Genomic DNA, 14,361 nt, shown 5'->3' on the forward strand with positions numbered 1-14,361 from the left:
CACATGCTCCAGAGGGCGTGCGGAAACGGGAACCTTCCAACGCTGCTGATGGAAACGTAAATTGGCACAGCCAGTACGGAGAACAGTACGGGGGTTCATTAAAAAAAAAAAATTAAGCTACCACATGATCCAGCAATTCCACTCCTGGGTATATACCCAGAAAAAGACAAAAACACAAATTAGAAAAGATACACGTACCCATGTTCATAGTAGCACTATTTAAAATAGCCACGACATGGAAGCAACCCAAGTGTCCACCAATAGACGACTGACTTAAGACGGGGGGAGGGTGTGTGTGTGTCTATCTCCAGTGGAATATACTAAAACAAAAACAAATGAAATAGTCATTTGCAGCAACAGGGATGGGCCTAGAGATTCTTATGCTTAGTGAAATAAGTCAGAAACACAAGTACTACAGGCTCTGTGGAATCTAGAAATAATACAAATGAATGTACAGACAAAACAGAAACAGACTCAGACCCAGAACACAAAATTATGATCACCAAAGAAGAAAGGGAGCAGACAAACTAGGGGTGTAGGATTAACAGATACAAACTGTTCTACATAAAATAGGTAAGCGGCAGGTATTTACTGCATAGGATGGGGAATTATACCCAGTATCTTATAATAATATCCAATAAAACACAATCCACAAAAATACTGAATCACTATGCTGTAGACCTGAAACAACACTGCAAAAGCAACGGTGTATCCGTGCTCAGTCATGGCTAACTCTTTGCGACCCTATGGTGACCCTAGGGACTGTAACTAGCCAGGCTCCTCTGTCCATGAGATTCTCCAGGCAAGAATACTGGAGTGGATTGCCTTTTCCTATTCCAGGGGATCTTCCCAACCCAGGGATCGAACCCAAATCTCTTGTGTCTCCTATATTGGCAGGAAGATTCTTTACTGCTGAGCCACTTGGGAAGCCTATAAAATCAACTATACTTAAATGGGGCTTCCCTGATAGCTCAGTTGGTAAAGAATCCATCTGTAGTGCAGGAGATCCTGGTTTGATTCCTGGGTCGGAAAGATCTGCTGGAGAAGGGATAGGCTACCCACTCCAGTATTTTGGGCTTCCCTTGTGGCTCAGCTGGTGAAGAATCTGCCCACAATATGGAAGACCTGGGTTCAATCCTTGGGTTGGGAACATTCCCTGGAGAAGGGAAAGGCTACCTGCTGCAGTATTCTGGCCTGGAGAATTCCATGGACTGGATAGTCCATGAGGTCACAGAGTCAGACACAGCTGAATGACTTTCACTTTCAATAATTAAAAAAAAAAAATTCAGTTTTGGAAAGAGGATTTTTGCATTATTTCCTCAGTCTACTTATATAACCCCTCCAGTCCCTAAATCTGGGGTTCCCACATCACTTGGATATACAGGGTGAGATGGCTAATTACCTAGGTAGGGATGTTTTGTAAGCTACTGTCCACCTAAGTGACCAGATGACCTCAGGGGTTCCCTTATCTCCTAAATTTATTTCCATGTTTCCTGATGGCTAGGAAGAAAAGGCTTATTAAAGAGACACTGTAACCTTCCATCTTCTTGGTAGAAGGGACAGAGGCCCTTTTAGCTAGGGAGAATAGCTGACTCCAGAACATCCTGTGGTCTTCCCAGCAGAGGGTCATGATCCCAGGCTCCCCTGTGGTGCTTGTTAATGAGCAAGACCTCTGACCCGGGGAGGCTGCCAACTTGGGCAAGCCAGGGACTTTCACTACTGCCTCTCCTCGGCTCCTGCTGTGAGCAGCTCCAAGGGGCTCAATTTTATAGCCTCTTAATAGCCTTCTAATCTGTGTGCAGAACAGGTGGGTGAGAGAAAGGCCCCCCAGCCCTGCAGACAGCCAAGCTGCCCTGTCCTCTCATCCCAGAATGCCAAAAAGACAGTACCATTTTCAACGTGTGCCAGGGCGGGAAAAAGACTGAATAGCGCTGCACCAAACAGACCTCGGGGAGAGCACCTGTCTCCTCCAGATGACCGCGTGAAATCAGAGCTTCCCCCAAGTGCATGTCCATTCTCTTTACAAAGCTTTATTGCAACCTGTACATCAGGGGGACAGTTATTCAGTGTTTTGAAAACAGTAACAAAGAAGGGCACAAATACTGGACACCGGGGAGCTGGTTCCTCCATCTCCCAGCAGGAACCCAGGGCAGGATGACAGCTTCTGCTGACCTGGGGACAGGAACCTCAGGAACAGGCACATCTCCGGCTGTGTGGAGAGGTTCGCTTTGGTCCAAAGGATGTCTTCCTGATACAAATTCAGAAGGCGGCCACAATTTCTAACTTCCTTCCAGAATAAGCAACACCAGTTGCTGCAGCCTTCTTTGCTGAGTAGGGACCAGAGGTCCCAAGCAAGGTGGCTGGAGTAGGGCAGGGCGCCTCTCCACAATCTGCTGGGTGGCAGTGCCACCTCGTTACAGTTCTCCAAAAAAGCCGACACCCTTCTGGCTAGCATTGGTCAGTCCGCAGGATCACCCAGCTTAAAGGAGGAATCCGGCCACGGTTTTCCGAGTCTGTTCTGAGAACAGATTATTGCTGAGCACAGGTCACATGATTGAGTCTAGTTGGGGTGATTTAAAAATTGCCCTAAGGCTGTATAGTCAGCCACTGCTGGTTTAAAAAAACAAAAACCACTTGATGTACATAAGCGTAAGAAACAACTGTAAAACTTCATCTGGAAATCAGACAAGCTCTAATTTCTACAGAAATCACACCTCCCTGTAGCAGGGAGTGGAGGACGATCTATTGCTTGATTTCATGGGACAGGCAGGACCAACACCCACTCGCTGGCGGGTCTGCAGGCAGGCCTTGGCAGGGGCGCATCAACATCAACGCACCAATGATGAGAGATTCTGTGTAGCCTTGGGACCCGCTCCCCAGATTTTCACTAGCACAGCTCTCATCAGCTAGTGTTCATTTTTGGCTTAAGAAAAATCTCCATGTTCATGGGATTTAAATTTAGGCCTGCACCATCCTTCACACTGCAGGGTGGGGGCTACAGGCCATCCTACTCCACCCTCGGCCTCGAGGAGCCCCGGGGCTCAAGCCACCGGGTGCTGAGGGGGCTGTTACAGACCGAGGTGCTCCAGGAGCTGCTGTGTCTGGAACAAACCCTCAGGTAGGTGTAGGGCGGGTATGAAATGCCTTACTGAGTGTGAAATGGGGAATTTACAGTCCGTTCCATCTAGCGAAGAGCATGCATGTATGGAGCCTGGAGGTGCACGCTGCGCCTGGGCCCCGGCAGCTCCCACCTCTTCATATGGGTTTGTATAACAAGGTGGTGACGTATTTTTTCTTGTACCGGTGGGTCGCGCTGAGCACCATCACTCCATCCTGAGGAAGAGGGTGGAAATCATCAAAGGCACGGCTAAGTCAGGATGCTCAGATTTTAGGGAACATGAGAATCATCAAGAGGGCGGCATAAACACAAGTGCCTGGGCCCGGAAGTTGCCTTCCAGGTAAGGACTTAAGGCCGTTCCAGCACTGGGGTGGGGGGGGGTTGCCTCAGGGCAAGAAACACGGCTCAGAGAGTAACAAACAGGTCCTTACCTTGATGGAGAGTGCATAGAGGTGGTTCAACATGACGTGGTTTGGCTCAGGGAGCAAAGCTGGATCACACTGCGGGGGAACAAAAGCAGACATGTGTGCTTAGGATCTAGAAATCACGAAGATTCTCCCATGTTTCATGGGACTGGATTTCAAAGGAAAGGAGGCAGGCTCTCAGGCCCCTTTCTTCCTAAGTCAGGCAGTGAAAGGGCTTGTCCATGATCACAGAGGAGGTGAGGGGTCGTGCCTGGTGACTAAGCGGAGCTCTTGGGGTGTCTGCTGGGCACACCAACGTGCGTCTCTGATCAGGCTTCATCTTGGTCTCTAGAGCGGGGGCTATGGCTTTGCCCTCTTGTTGGAGGAGCAGAAAGAAAACTGCACTGCAGGTGCTTTTAAAGAAAGCTGGGGAAAAAAAAAACAACTATGCTCCAGGCTCCTGAGCACTGGATTGCAAGTCTCTGAGACTCAGATGGTGAGCCTAAAGAAAGCACTGGATGACTGGGGGCAGAGAAGAGGCGCTATTGCTTCACACAAGCTCATGTATTACACCCAAAATGTTGCCACATCTTCCTACCTTTTAAAGGAAGTCAGAATCCAGGGTATTTTCAATGTACACTCCCCAGTTTTATAAACGCTAAAGCGCGTGACAAAAGCTGGCTCAGCTATCAGGTGTGTGCATGGGGCTGCTCTCCACACAGGGGAGGGTTGGGACCTGGTGCCCAGGGACAGTGAGCCCCCGGGGAACACACGTGACTGCTGCAGCAGATGCTGGCACATGTGGGCCTCCAGCCCTGCACCTTAGCACACGTGCACCCACCTGTGTGTGGCACCCAGAACAGCAGCATGATTACCTTATCACCTAGCAGGCGTGTGTGTGTTAGGTGATGGCTTGGACCAAGCAGAAGAACACCTGGATTCCCAAGAATTATGGCTACTCTGCTCAGTCCAGAGCTGGGGGAACCGGGCAGTTCAGGTTAAACAGGATGGAAAGCTAAGGTGCTCTTAACTTTAACAAAGTGCTCTTCAGGATCCAGGAGAAGGCACGCTTCTTTTCAGCAGTAACATCAATTACCAGGGGTAATGTGCATTACCCACAGACCCTAAATTTTGATCCAGGAGCAATGATGCTTCTGAAGGCAATTCAGTGATTAAAATGAGATTCTAAAACTTGAGGGCCAGAGGAAGAATTCTATCATCAAGTAGCTTACTGAGAAGGGGGGGTTACATATTTTGTCATGAAATTAAAAAGGAACGGGGCTCAGGCTGGATGGGGGTGGAACACAAGAGGAAGAGCTCAGAAAGGCAGGGTGGGACGGGGAGGCGGCGTCTGCTCTGGGGGCACCTTGCGAGCAGCCCTTTCCCGTATCAGAGGTGTACCCGGCAGGAGCACTGATGGGCGACACTGACCACTTTCACCAGCTGCTTTGCCAGAGGTGGCCAGAGGGGAGCAGCGGAACATATCCACGGAGGACGGTCTGGGAAATGTCTGGATAATACTCACGGAAATGCCCGTGTCCTTGTTTAGGATGACTTGGAGGAGATGTGGTGGGAGGATGGGAGGCGCTTTAAACCGCTCCTCTGGTTTCGAGACGTAGGGCTCCTGATGGTAGGGTCCCGGCGGGGAACTTGACAACTCTGGGGGGAGATGGCCGCAGGACACTTACTTGAGAAACTGGAGTTCTGGGTCAGAGTCACAGGAAGCTGTTTGCAGTGACCCAATCGACAGCCACACAGGCTAACACTTCCTCCTCGCTGCAGGCAGGGCCAGCAAACACCTCAGAGAAGCTCAAGGCTTCTAGTGAGGCTTACATGGTTAGGCCCAAGTTAGGAGCACTGCCAGCCAGAATAAAAACGAAAACAGGCAACCTGTTGACACAGGGGCAAGGGCACATTTCAAAACTAAAACAAGAAGTTGAAAACCTGACCTCTAAAGGCTCTCTGCTTCTACCGCTCTCAGGTTCTTTTCAAACTCATGCTCGAGTATATCACTTACACAGATGTATTAAGCTTCTAGCAGTGTGGTACTGTGAAAACTCAGAAGCCGCTCACTTAGTGATGTCTGGCCAGCTTGCAGGCACTCAGCTGTGATCCAAAGGACACTGGGGATGCATGTGGCCGCCTGAGACTCGTGCTGTCCACGTGAAGCTGAGATGGCCTGGCTCCGCCAACTCCTTCCTCGTCGCTTTGCAGGGGACAGACTCCCTTCACACAACCTGGGCCCACCACAGCAGGAAACAAAGGCACCGAGGGCAGGAAACCGAGCCACTGGGAACTAATATATATTTTGAGGAAGGGAGTGTCTGAGTATGAGAAGACCATGGGGAGTCTGAAGCTGGTTTACCAGCTTGCTTTCCCCAGGTGACCTCTGCTACAGAACCTTGACTAAAAGCTTTTGTATATGTGGCCTAAAATTTCACTTATCAGCAAGTAAAGGTATCTGGGCATTCCCCCAATTCCCACTTATCTGAGTAAGAAATGACTCCTCTCAAAGATCAATTAGCTATGGAGAGTGGAAGACTTATTTTGTGATGTCTGAGTCCTGTTCAATGACCTTACTTGTCAGCCACGTGGTCCACCTGCTGGTGAGAGTTCTGAGCTGATAAACAATAAGAGATCCCGGGGCAAACCTCTGGGCCCAGGCAGGTAAGGGAAGACTCAGTCTTCAAACTGAACTGAATCTGTTTCCTTAGACAGTCGGGCACACTCCTGGGGGATCTCTGCCCCACCTCCCACAGGGGTCCTGGAGCTGTGTAAAGCCCTGCCCGAGGGGGCAGAGCATCTGGTGGGGACACTGAACGTGCCAACACGTTGTTCTCCCTGCCTTGCACGAGCTGTTTCTGAGCAGTTTCTTCCTGTGGGTTTCGATGGAAAGCAACTCACTGAATGACTGACCATCGGATGACTCTTGGAAGAAGGACACGTTATACTAGGACCCTAACCTAGCAGGTTGCGCTGTGCAGCCGGTCTCGTGGGGAGCCTCCTCCTCTGAAGGGATTCTGACAAGGTGCAAATGGAATGTGTAAGTGACAGCCAAGGTCACTGAGGGGTCCATTTATCACCTGGCAGGCTAAAACTCTCTAGGAGCCCCAAGCAGGCAGGCGCCCCCAGTGCTGGCCCCTCACTGACTCAATGCTCCTCTCTAGGGCCTTATGGGCCTGGCCCCTGGTACGAGAGCAAACTCTGGTTCCATTTCCAGTGTCTGCTTTCCGTGGCCAAGCAGGCCTACCAAATCCTAGAGAGGGAGCCCCCGCCCCCTGCCCCCAAATGACTTACTGCTCCCTCGGAGCTAGATTTCAGCAAGCTGACTGAACACAGAGTTAGAAATTAGTTTTGTGGCCCTTTGGGGAGATATTCACATCCACTGATTGGGTGGCTCCCGCTCAAGAGGGAGAGGCAAGAGGAAATAAGCATAATTTGAAATGACACGGCCCCCACCTGCACACACAGGTATAAAATAACTGTTCATACCAGACATATCGGAGCACTTTTGGGAATCCACCATTAAAGCATCAAACACTTCAAAGTCAGTTTTCTTCACCTGAATGATGTTGTTGACTGTGCCAAGCTGGCTGGTGACTACTGGCTGGGAAGAGACAGACAGGTAGAAATCATAATGCGGAGGGTCTCCAAAGGTATTTTTTAGAGGATTTGGCATTCCTGGTGGGAAGGCTTCATCTCCTGGCCCGCCAACCGGCTCATCCAAGTCAAGGATGCCAACAGGCTGACAATGAGCACTGCTATCTAGCTCGGTCACACACGGGGACTTCTACCAGCAGGACAGAGGGACCTGGCAACTGTCTCTGAGGGTAGGCCCTGGGCTTGAATCATGTGGGCAGCCAGAGGACCCCGGGCGGGAAGAAGAGTACCTCGGAAGGGTCGTGTGTCCACTGACCATCCACAAAGAACTTGTACTGATGCTCTCCTTCCGGCAGATCCAGGATGGCTACAAAGTTATTGTGGCTGCAAGAGAAAAAGGAAGCAGAGGGTGTCAGTAGGGTGAGCTGCACTCTGAGCTGACTTGCAAAACCAGCCACGGAACAAAACAAAGCTTCCACTTAAAATCAAGAGTTCAGCCACAGGAGAAATAAACATTTCTTCACCAACTGAAATTCATTATAATGATCTCAATCCAGAAAAGCCACCAGGAAGTAGCAACATAAGAGGTTTCCTGGAAAACTTGCTTTGCCCAAATACCACGAATCTACATTCCTACCATCAAAAACTCAACAAACAGGCATCTGTTCTCCCGCTATGTGCAAAGTAACACCTGGCATCTGGAAGCCAAGGAGGACAGCAACACAAGATAAGCAGCAAGCTGCCGGCCAAGTTTTACCCTTTGTCAGTTTGCTTAGCGCAGGACAGGGGATCAATTTCACAGGATGTACAAAGTTCCCTACAGAAACTTGTGTAACTACCAACAAAAAAAGGTTCCAGGAAAACCTCTCTCATTTGACTGTTTTCTTCCCTTGATGGGCATGACTTATAACTGGGCTGAGTGGCTCCCTCCTACACCAACTGGACTCCTGGAAAAGCAGGCAGTTCCCTGTCAAGAACCAGGCCCAGCCTGGTTCTGTGCGTAACAGAAATACTCATAACCGAGTGATGTTTTCTTCTAAGTGTGTTTTTTGGGTGTGAGATTTTAACCCTGTGAATTATTAAGCATGACTATTTTTCCATTTAGCATCTACTTTATAAAAACATCCTCTTCTATTCACCCACAGGGATCATTCAGAAACCAGAGGATCCCTGGGTTAAGACAAATATGTGAACACGTCCACGCAAATACCTTCTTGTGAGGGGAAGTTTACTCCAGTTGTTAAAGGACCCAGACAAGTAAACTTCCTTTCCACCCCCAGTCCATCGAAAAACAGTTGGCCGAGCCTGGGCAGGAGCTTTGTCGTTCACTTCCAGATCGTGCTGCCAGGCCAGGAACTCCTCCTTCTCTGGAGCCTAGAAACAGAGCAGTTTACTCAGGAACAGGAACAGTGACAGACCGTTACCTTAATACTGACAATTCATTCTGAAGAGGCAGCTGTCACTACCCAGGTTTATATTCCAGCCCATTAACTTACCAGCTGTGTCTCAGTTTTCCCACTTGCAAAATGGAGAGAATAAAAGTAATTCTTAAGGTTGTGAAGGCTGAGATAGTCCATGTAAAATGCTCTGCATAGGGTCAGACCCAGGGTAGGTGCTTCATAATTAATAGCTATTGTTATTGCTGTTATTCAAGGGGTCCACATCAAAACTTGAGAAATTATAAAACTCGGAAGAAGGCAGCAATGAATTTGAGACTAGCTTAATAAATGTCATTTTCTTCCCTTAATTAAGCAAGATTTGAAGTATATGAAAATTTATTAGGGACAATGCCAGAGCTTTCAACTTGACAACTGGCAAATCCAGGTGCTGAGTAAGGGAAAAGCTACTCACTGAGTGCCATCCAGGCACCACGGAGAAAAAGGTAAGAAAAGACAAAGACTGACCCTCATTAACTGGTAACTTCTTGTGTGGGCAGCCTTGCGAAACGGAGGTATTCTGGGGTGAGAGAAATAAACACGTTTGACTCTCTGTGAAAGATACGTGGTTTTGGATCTCTTACATTTTTTCCTAGTCAGAAGCCAGAGTAGGAGTTCTAGGCTGTGACAGACTCTTAAAAGGTCTAGCGCAAGCTTCTAGCACCTTCATTTCAAATACTAACCTGAGCTCATTTAAAAGATACCTGCATTCTTTGAGCTTTAACAAAAGCTACAGATTACCTCTTGAGAAATCTGTATGCAGGTCAGGAAGCAACATGCCAGTTAGAACTGGACATGGAACAATAGACTGGTTCCAAATAGGAAAAGGAGTACGTCAAGGTTGTATATTGCCACCCTGCTTATTTAACTTCTGTGCAGAGTATATCATGAGAAACGCTGGAATGGAAGAAACACAATCTGGAATCAAGATTGTTGGGAGAAATATCAATAACCTCAGATATGCAGATGACACCACCCTTATGGCAGAAAGTGAAGAGGAACTCAAAAGCCTCTTGATGAAAGTGAAAGAGGAGAGTGAAAAAGTTGGCTTAAAGCTCAACATTCAGAAAACAAAGATCATGACATCTGGTCCCATCACTTCATGGGAAATAGATGGGGAAACAGTGGAAACAGTGTCAGACTTTATTTTTCTGGGCTCCAAAATCACTGCAGATGGTGACTGCAGCCATGAAATTAAGACGCTTACTCCTTGGAAGAAGTTATGACCAACCTAGATAGCATATTGAAAAGCAGAGACATTACTTTGCCAACAAAGGTCCGTCTAGTCAAGGCTATGGTTTTTCCAGTAGTCATATATGGATGTGAGAGTTGGACTGTGAAGAAGGCTGAGCGCCAAAGAATTGATGCTTTTGAACTGTGGTGTTGGAGAAGACCCTTGAGAATCCCTTGGACTGCAAGGAGATCAACCAGTCCATTCTAAAGGAGACCAGCCCTGGGATTTCTTTGGAAGGAATGATGCTAAAGCTGAAACTCCAGTACTTTGGCCACCTGATGCAAAGAGTTGACTCATTGGAAAAGACTCTGATGCTGGGAGGGATTGGGGGCAGGAGGAGAAAGGGACGACACAGGATGAGATGGCTGGACGGCATCACTGACTTGATGGACGTGGTCTGATTGAACTCCGGGAGTTGGTGATGTACAGGGAGGCCTGGCGTGCTGCGATTCATGGGGTCGCAAAGAGTCAGACACGACTGAGCGACTGAACTGAACTGACAGATTAAAGAATCACAGACTGGTATCATTTTCCACTGAGGGTGTGATAACTAACCACAGTCAAAACACTGACCTACGGAGAATGTGATGGCACCCCACTCTAGTACTCTTGCCTGGAAAATCCCATGGACAGAGGAGCCTGGTAGGCTGCAGTCCATGGGGTTGTGAAGAGTTGGACATGACTGAGAGACTTCACTTTCACTTTTCACTTTCATGAATTGGAGAAGGAAATGGCAACCCACTCCAGTGTTCTTGCCTGGAGAATCCCGGGGACAGGGGAGCCTGGTGGGCTGCTGTCTATGGGGTCACACAGAGTAGGACACAACTGAAGCAACTTAGCAAAGAGTACAGTTAAAAAGAATCCATGACTTTTTTGTTGTTGTTTCTAGGCATTTAATTTAGTGTGGCTGCTGTATCTTTCAATAACTTCTATGGAAATGATAGGGGAAGTTATTTAAAATAACTGTATAGATCACTTAAGTTAAATATTTCTTGTGAAGAGTTTTAATTTGGCAAAAGAACAGATACTTCTTAAAGAAAGTAGTTTGATTCTTACGATGTCTTAAACAGCCACCTTTGGGCCAAAATTATTTCCTGGGGAAGAGATATCAAACTGTTGGAAAAAGGATTTCAAAGTTCACTTTGCACACAACCTCAGGAATGCGGCAAACTCGGAAAGCAAGTTGAAATGACAGGCTGGAGGGCTAAGGAAAAGCAGACTCTTCATAGTTAGCCCAAAGCCAAGATTCAGGTGAGGAAATAAGATAATGACATGGTCACCCACTCCAGCATCTGAGGAAACACGAGCACAACTGGAATGGCCTGCCAGACAGTTAGCCTAATGGACAGTGATGATTAGCAGGCAACCAGAAACTAACAGGCCCTTGCCAGCATTTAGCTCATTTCTATACCACATACATATCAGCTGCCAGAATCACTGAGTACTCTTGGACTGGGCTGTGCCCCTAGAAACAGACCACATGAGGTGGTTAGCAGGAGAGCAGCTAGAGCAAGAATGGAGAATTATCTTCAGTTTATCATGAGTTAAAGCAGACTGCAGCAGGACATTTAAGTTTGGCCTGTAAAAATGTTTGCTTTGGCCTGTTTAAAATATTAAGTCATATATAAACAATAGGAGAGAGAAGCTGAGTAGCAGCTGGCTGCCTCCTTTAAACTGATGTTTCACTTACTGACCTCCAGAAGTCAAATTACTCTTCTGTGCCCGCTCTCAAGGGTAAACCACAAATTTTCCGCATAACTAAAGACGTCTGGGCAGCTACAGTCAGCTATTCAACTCTTATGTTTATTTTACACGTGTTCTCCAAAATTGAAAAGAAACTGTAAAACTACAACAAAAGGCTCCGTCAACCTACTTAAAAGTGGTGGAAGATTCCTGAGAGCTGTGAAATTAATTACACCTAAGAGAAAAGCAGAGACTGGGGCTCAATTACTGCTAGTGCCACGATCTTAATTAATCAAAAATGTGAGCCTGTCTCAGCGCTGCCTTTTCCTTAATGATGTTAAACGAAGTGAATTCCTTCCCCCTCGGGGAGACTTTCTCACATCGGTAATTAGACACAAGTTACTGAGCTAAGAGGGCTCTTCCACTTCTTAATTAGAAGGAATAGGGCGCGGGGTGGGGGTGTGGGATCTAGAAGATTTCAACAACAGGTAAGGGGAATCGGATTGTCCCACTCGCTATTACCTTGATTTCCTCAGAGTGAAAGAGGTCGGCGTCTTCGGGACTGTCCATCAGGATCTTGGGCCTGTCTCCATCCTTGGAGCCCCCGGAGCTGTCCCTTCGGGGTGTCTTGTGGCCGCCCTGCCGGTCCAGCGCAGCGCGCTCGCTGCTCGTGTTGCCCATGGCGAGGGTCTACGAGGACACTGGGACGCCAAAGGGGCCTCACTCCAGGGAGAGACAAGGGACACCCAGGATCTCCACCAGGACCCTAGGGAAAAGTCAGATCACTAGGTACCTGAGCCCGCAGGCTAAGGTTCGGGGTCGGGATCCTGACTGAGCCGGGACGGCAAGATTGAAGAGGTCTCGCAAAGGCGCTTCACCTGCTCAGACAGCCGGCGATGTGAACCCACCTACAAAAGATAACCCGACACTCACCACACAACTCTCCAACCTCTTAGAAACTTCCGCTTCCGGCACTTGCGCAAAGGGACCCGACCCACAGAGTTGGGGGTGGCTGAGGCTGGAGAAGCCCTCGAGGCCAACTCGACCTCACTTCCGCTTCCGGTCCAGATCGGCGCACTGGCAAGCTCCCTAGACGGTCCCGCGGGCTTCGGAGAGCGCAGTCGCAGTCGGCCGCTCAGGCCAGCGCGGGAAGAAGCTGCTGAAGGCCGGCAGGGGGCGCAGAAGCGCGCAGGTCATCTGGGCTTCGGCCCTGCGCTGGCATGAGTGACAGTGTTACCTTGGTTATCTTTGCTCACTTCCAGTTGATTCTACACTTTACAGCCAAAGGAATCGTCCTAAAGGGCAAATCTAATTAAAAGACTTCTTAAAGCCCTTTAATGCGCTAGCTCTCATGCCTTTGAGTGCCTGAGAATCATGTGGAGTGCCTGTTCAAAATGCATATTCACATGCCCCTAATCTCCTCAAATTATGATTCGGAAGCTCTGGCGTGAGGTCTGCATTTTAATAAGCACTCTAGGTGATTCTGATGCAGATAGTCTTGTAGGTGTTTGAGAAAATGACAGACCGTTCAGCTCCCTAGAAAATTTTCACATTTTTCAACTCCCAGTAGCTTGGGAGTTGTAAAATCCTGGAATTATTAGTGTATTTTCAAAAAATTGATTGCACAGCCTTTTGACAGGTAATTCTGCAAGCTATTTTAAAATCACTTTGAACATCATTCTGCATAAAATGCATTTATTTATTAATGTTTGTCTTTTCCTATGGCCAGTGCTTCAGCAAGAAGAGTGTACATATGTGGGACTAAAATATTCTAATATTCTCACTTGTTAGCCACTGTTAGGATTTATGGTGGTGGTGGTGGTAGATTGTGTGTGTATGTTGTATTGTTTTTGCATGTGAGTATCTCAATGCTTTGCATTTGCTGGGCCTGAGCATGCACCTTGTCCACTGAACATGTAGTACCTACATAGTGCTGGACACTGTATGAAGTCAAATGGGAGACACGAATGACTAAGATATGGAGAATCTGGCAGTGCCTAAAACAAACAAAGGGCATTCCTTGGTGGTCCAGTGGTTAAAAATGCACCTTGCAATGCAGGAGACTAGGGTTCAATCCCTGGGTCTGGGAACTAAGATCCCACACGCCATGGAGCAACTATTAAACTTGCTCACCTTGGAGCCTGTGCACCACAACTAGAGAGTCGTTTGCCACAACGAAAAGATCCTGCCAGTCACAAGGAAGACCCTGTGTGCCACAACTAAGACCTGATGCAATCAAATAAATAATAAAAATAAATAAAATATGTACCTTCATTTTGGTACACAATTTTACTTCTAGGAAATGTCTGCAGAAAAACACATTTAAGATTATATGCAAGCAAGTTCATCTGAAGCATTCTTTCTAATGCTATAAAACATTAATTCCAAGATCCCCATTTTATTTTACATTTTAATCTCTCTAAACCGTGTCTTACAGTCAGTGGAATCTTCGATTTGATGAAATAAGGAAATGAGGCTTTGCCACTAGGAGCTGTCACCTGGTTTCCTCTCTTGCGAAATGGGGAATAAAAATAACACCTTATCTTATAGGTTTGCCTTGTGAATTAACTGAGAACATGCAGAAAAAGTGCTTTGCAGAGCACCTGACTCTTAGTAACCAACCAGTAAACATTAGCACTTTTATTACTATCATTATGCTTGCAAATAGAAAGTTCTGGGAAGATTTACAACATGTTGTTAATACTGGTCTCCTCTTGGGAGAAAACTTGGGATTGGAAACATGAGCAGACAAAAATGGGATTTTCACTTTTTAGATTACTGTTTGAAAATGTTTCTACTGTAAAGGATGTACTACTTCTGTAATTTAAAAACATTTTTTAGGGACTTCCCTGATGGTCCAGTGGCTAAAACTCCGTGCTCCCAATG

The 14,361-nt window shown here is 47.4% G+C and overlaps 1 protein-coding gene across 4 annotated transcripts; it reads right to left on the reverse strand.

The window, feature by feature from the left end:
* Positions 1-2,010: 2,010 nt before the first annotated feature.
* On the reverse strand, positions 2,011-12,740 carry PRKAB1 (protein kinase AMP-activated non-catalytic subunit beta 1). 4 transcript variants are annotated; one of them, XM_069557933.1, is made up of 8 exons: positions 12,409-12,622; positions 11,998-12,176; positions 8,333-8,496; positions 7,413-7,506; positions 7,015-7,129; positions 5,048-5,181; positions 3,550-3,618; positions 2,011-3,333 (listed from the first exon to the last, which is right to left on the reverse strand). In XM_069557933.1, exons 2-8 carry the CDS (start codon positions 12,154-12,156, stop codon positions 3,256-3,258), a joined length of 813 nt encoding a protein of 270 aa, XP_069414034.1. In that variant the 5' UTR covers positions 12,157-12,176; positions 12,409-12,622; the 3' UTR covers positions 2,011-3,255. The 4 variants fall into 4 exon arrangements, with proteins under 4 accessions (XP_069414034.1, XP_069414032.1, XP_069414033.1 ...); XM_069557931.1 differs by having other exon boundaries at positions 11,998-12,241; positions 12,409-12,564; XM_069557932.1 differs by having other exon boundaries at positions 12,269-12,551.
* Positions 12,741-14,361: the final 1,621 nt, after the last annotated feature.

The sequence above is a fragment of the Ovis canadensis genome, chromosome 17 (genome assembly GCF_042477335.2).
Source record: "Ovis canadensis isolate MfBH-ARS-UI-01 breed Bighorn chromosome 17, ARS-UI_OviCan_v2, whole genome shotgun sequence".
NCBI classification, from domain to species: Eukaryota; Metazoa; Chordata; class Mammalia; order Artiodactyla; family Bovidae; genus Ovis; species Ovis canadensis.

Excerpts from the sequence above, each read along its gene's own strand:
- PRKAB1 (XM_069557929.1), bottom strand. The coding sequence starts at position 12,156 with ATGGGCAACACGAGCAGCGAGCGCGCTGCGCTGGACCGGCAGGGCGGC. Across the intron at positions 5,182-7,014 it reads AAAGTGCTCCGATATGTCTG|AGTTGTCAAGTTCCCCGCCG; the intron begins GTATGAACAGTT and ends ATCTCCCCCCAG. Across the intron at positions 3,334-3,549 it reads TCTATGCACTCTCCATCAAG|GATGGAGTGATGGTGCTCAG; the intron begins GTAAGGACCTGT and ends CCTCTTCCTCAG.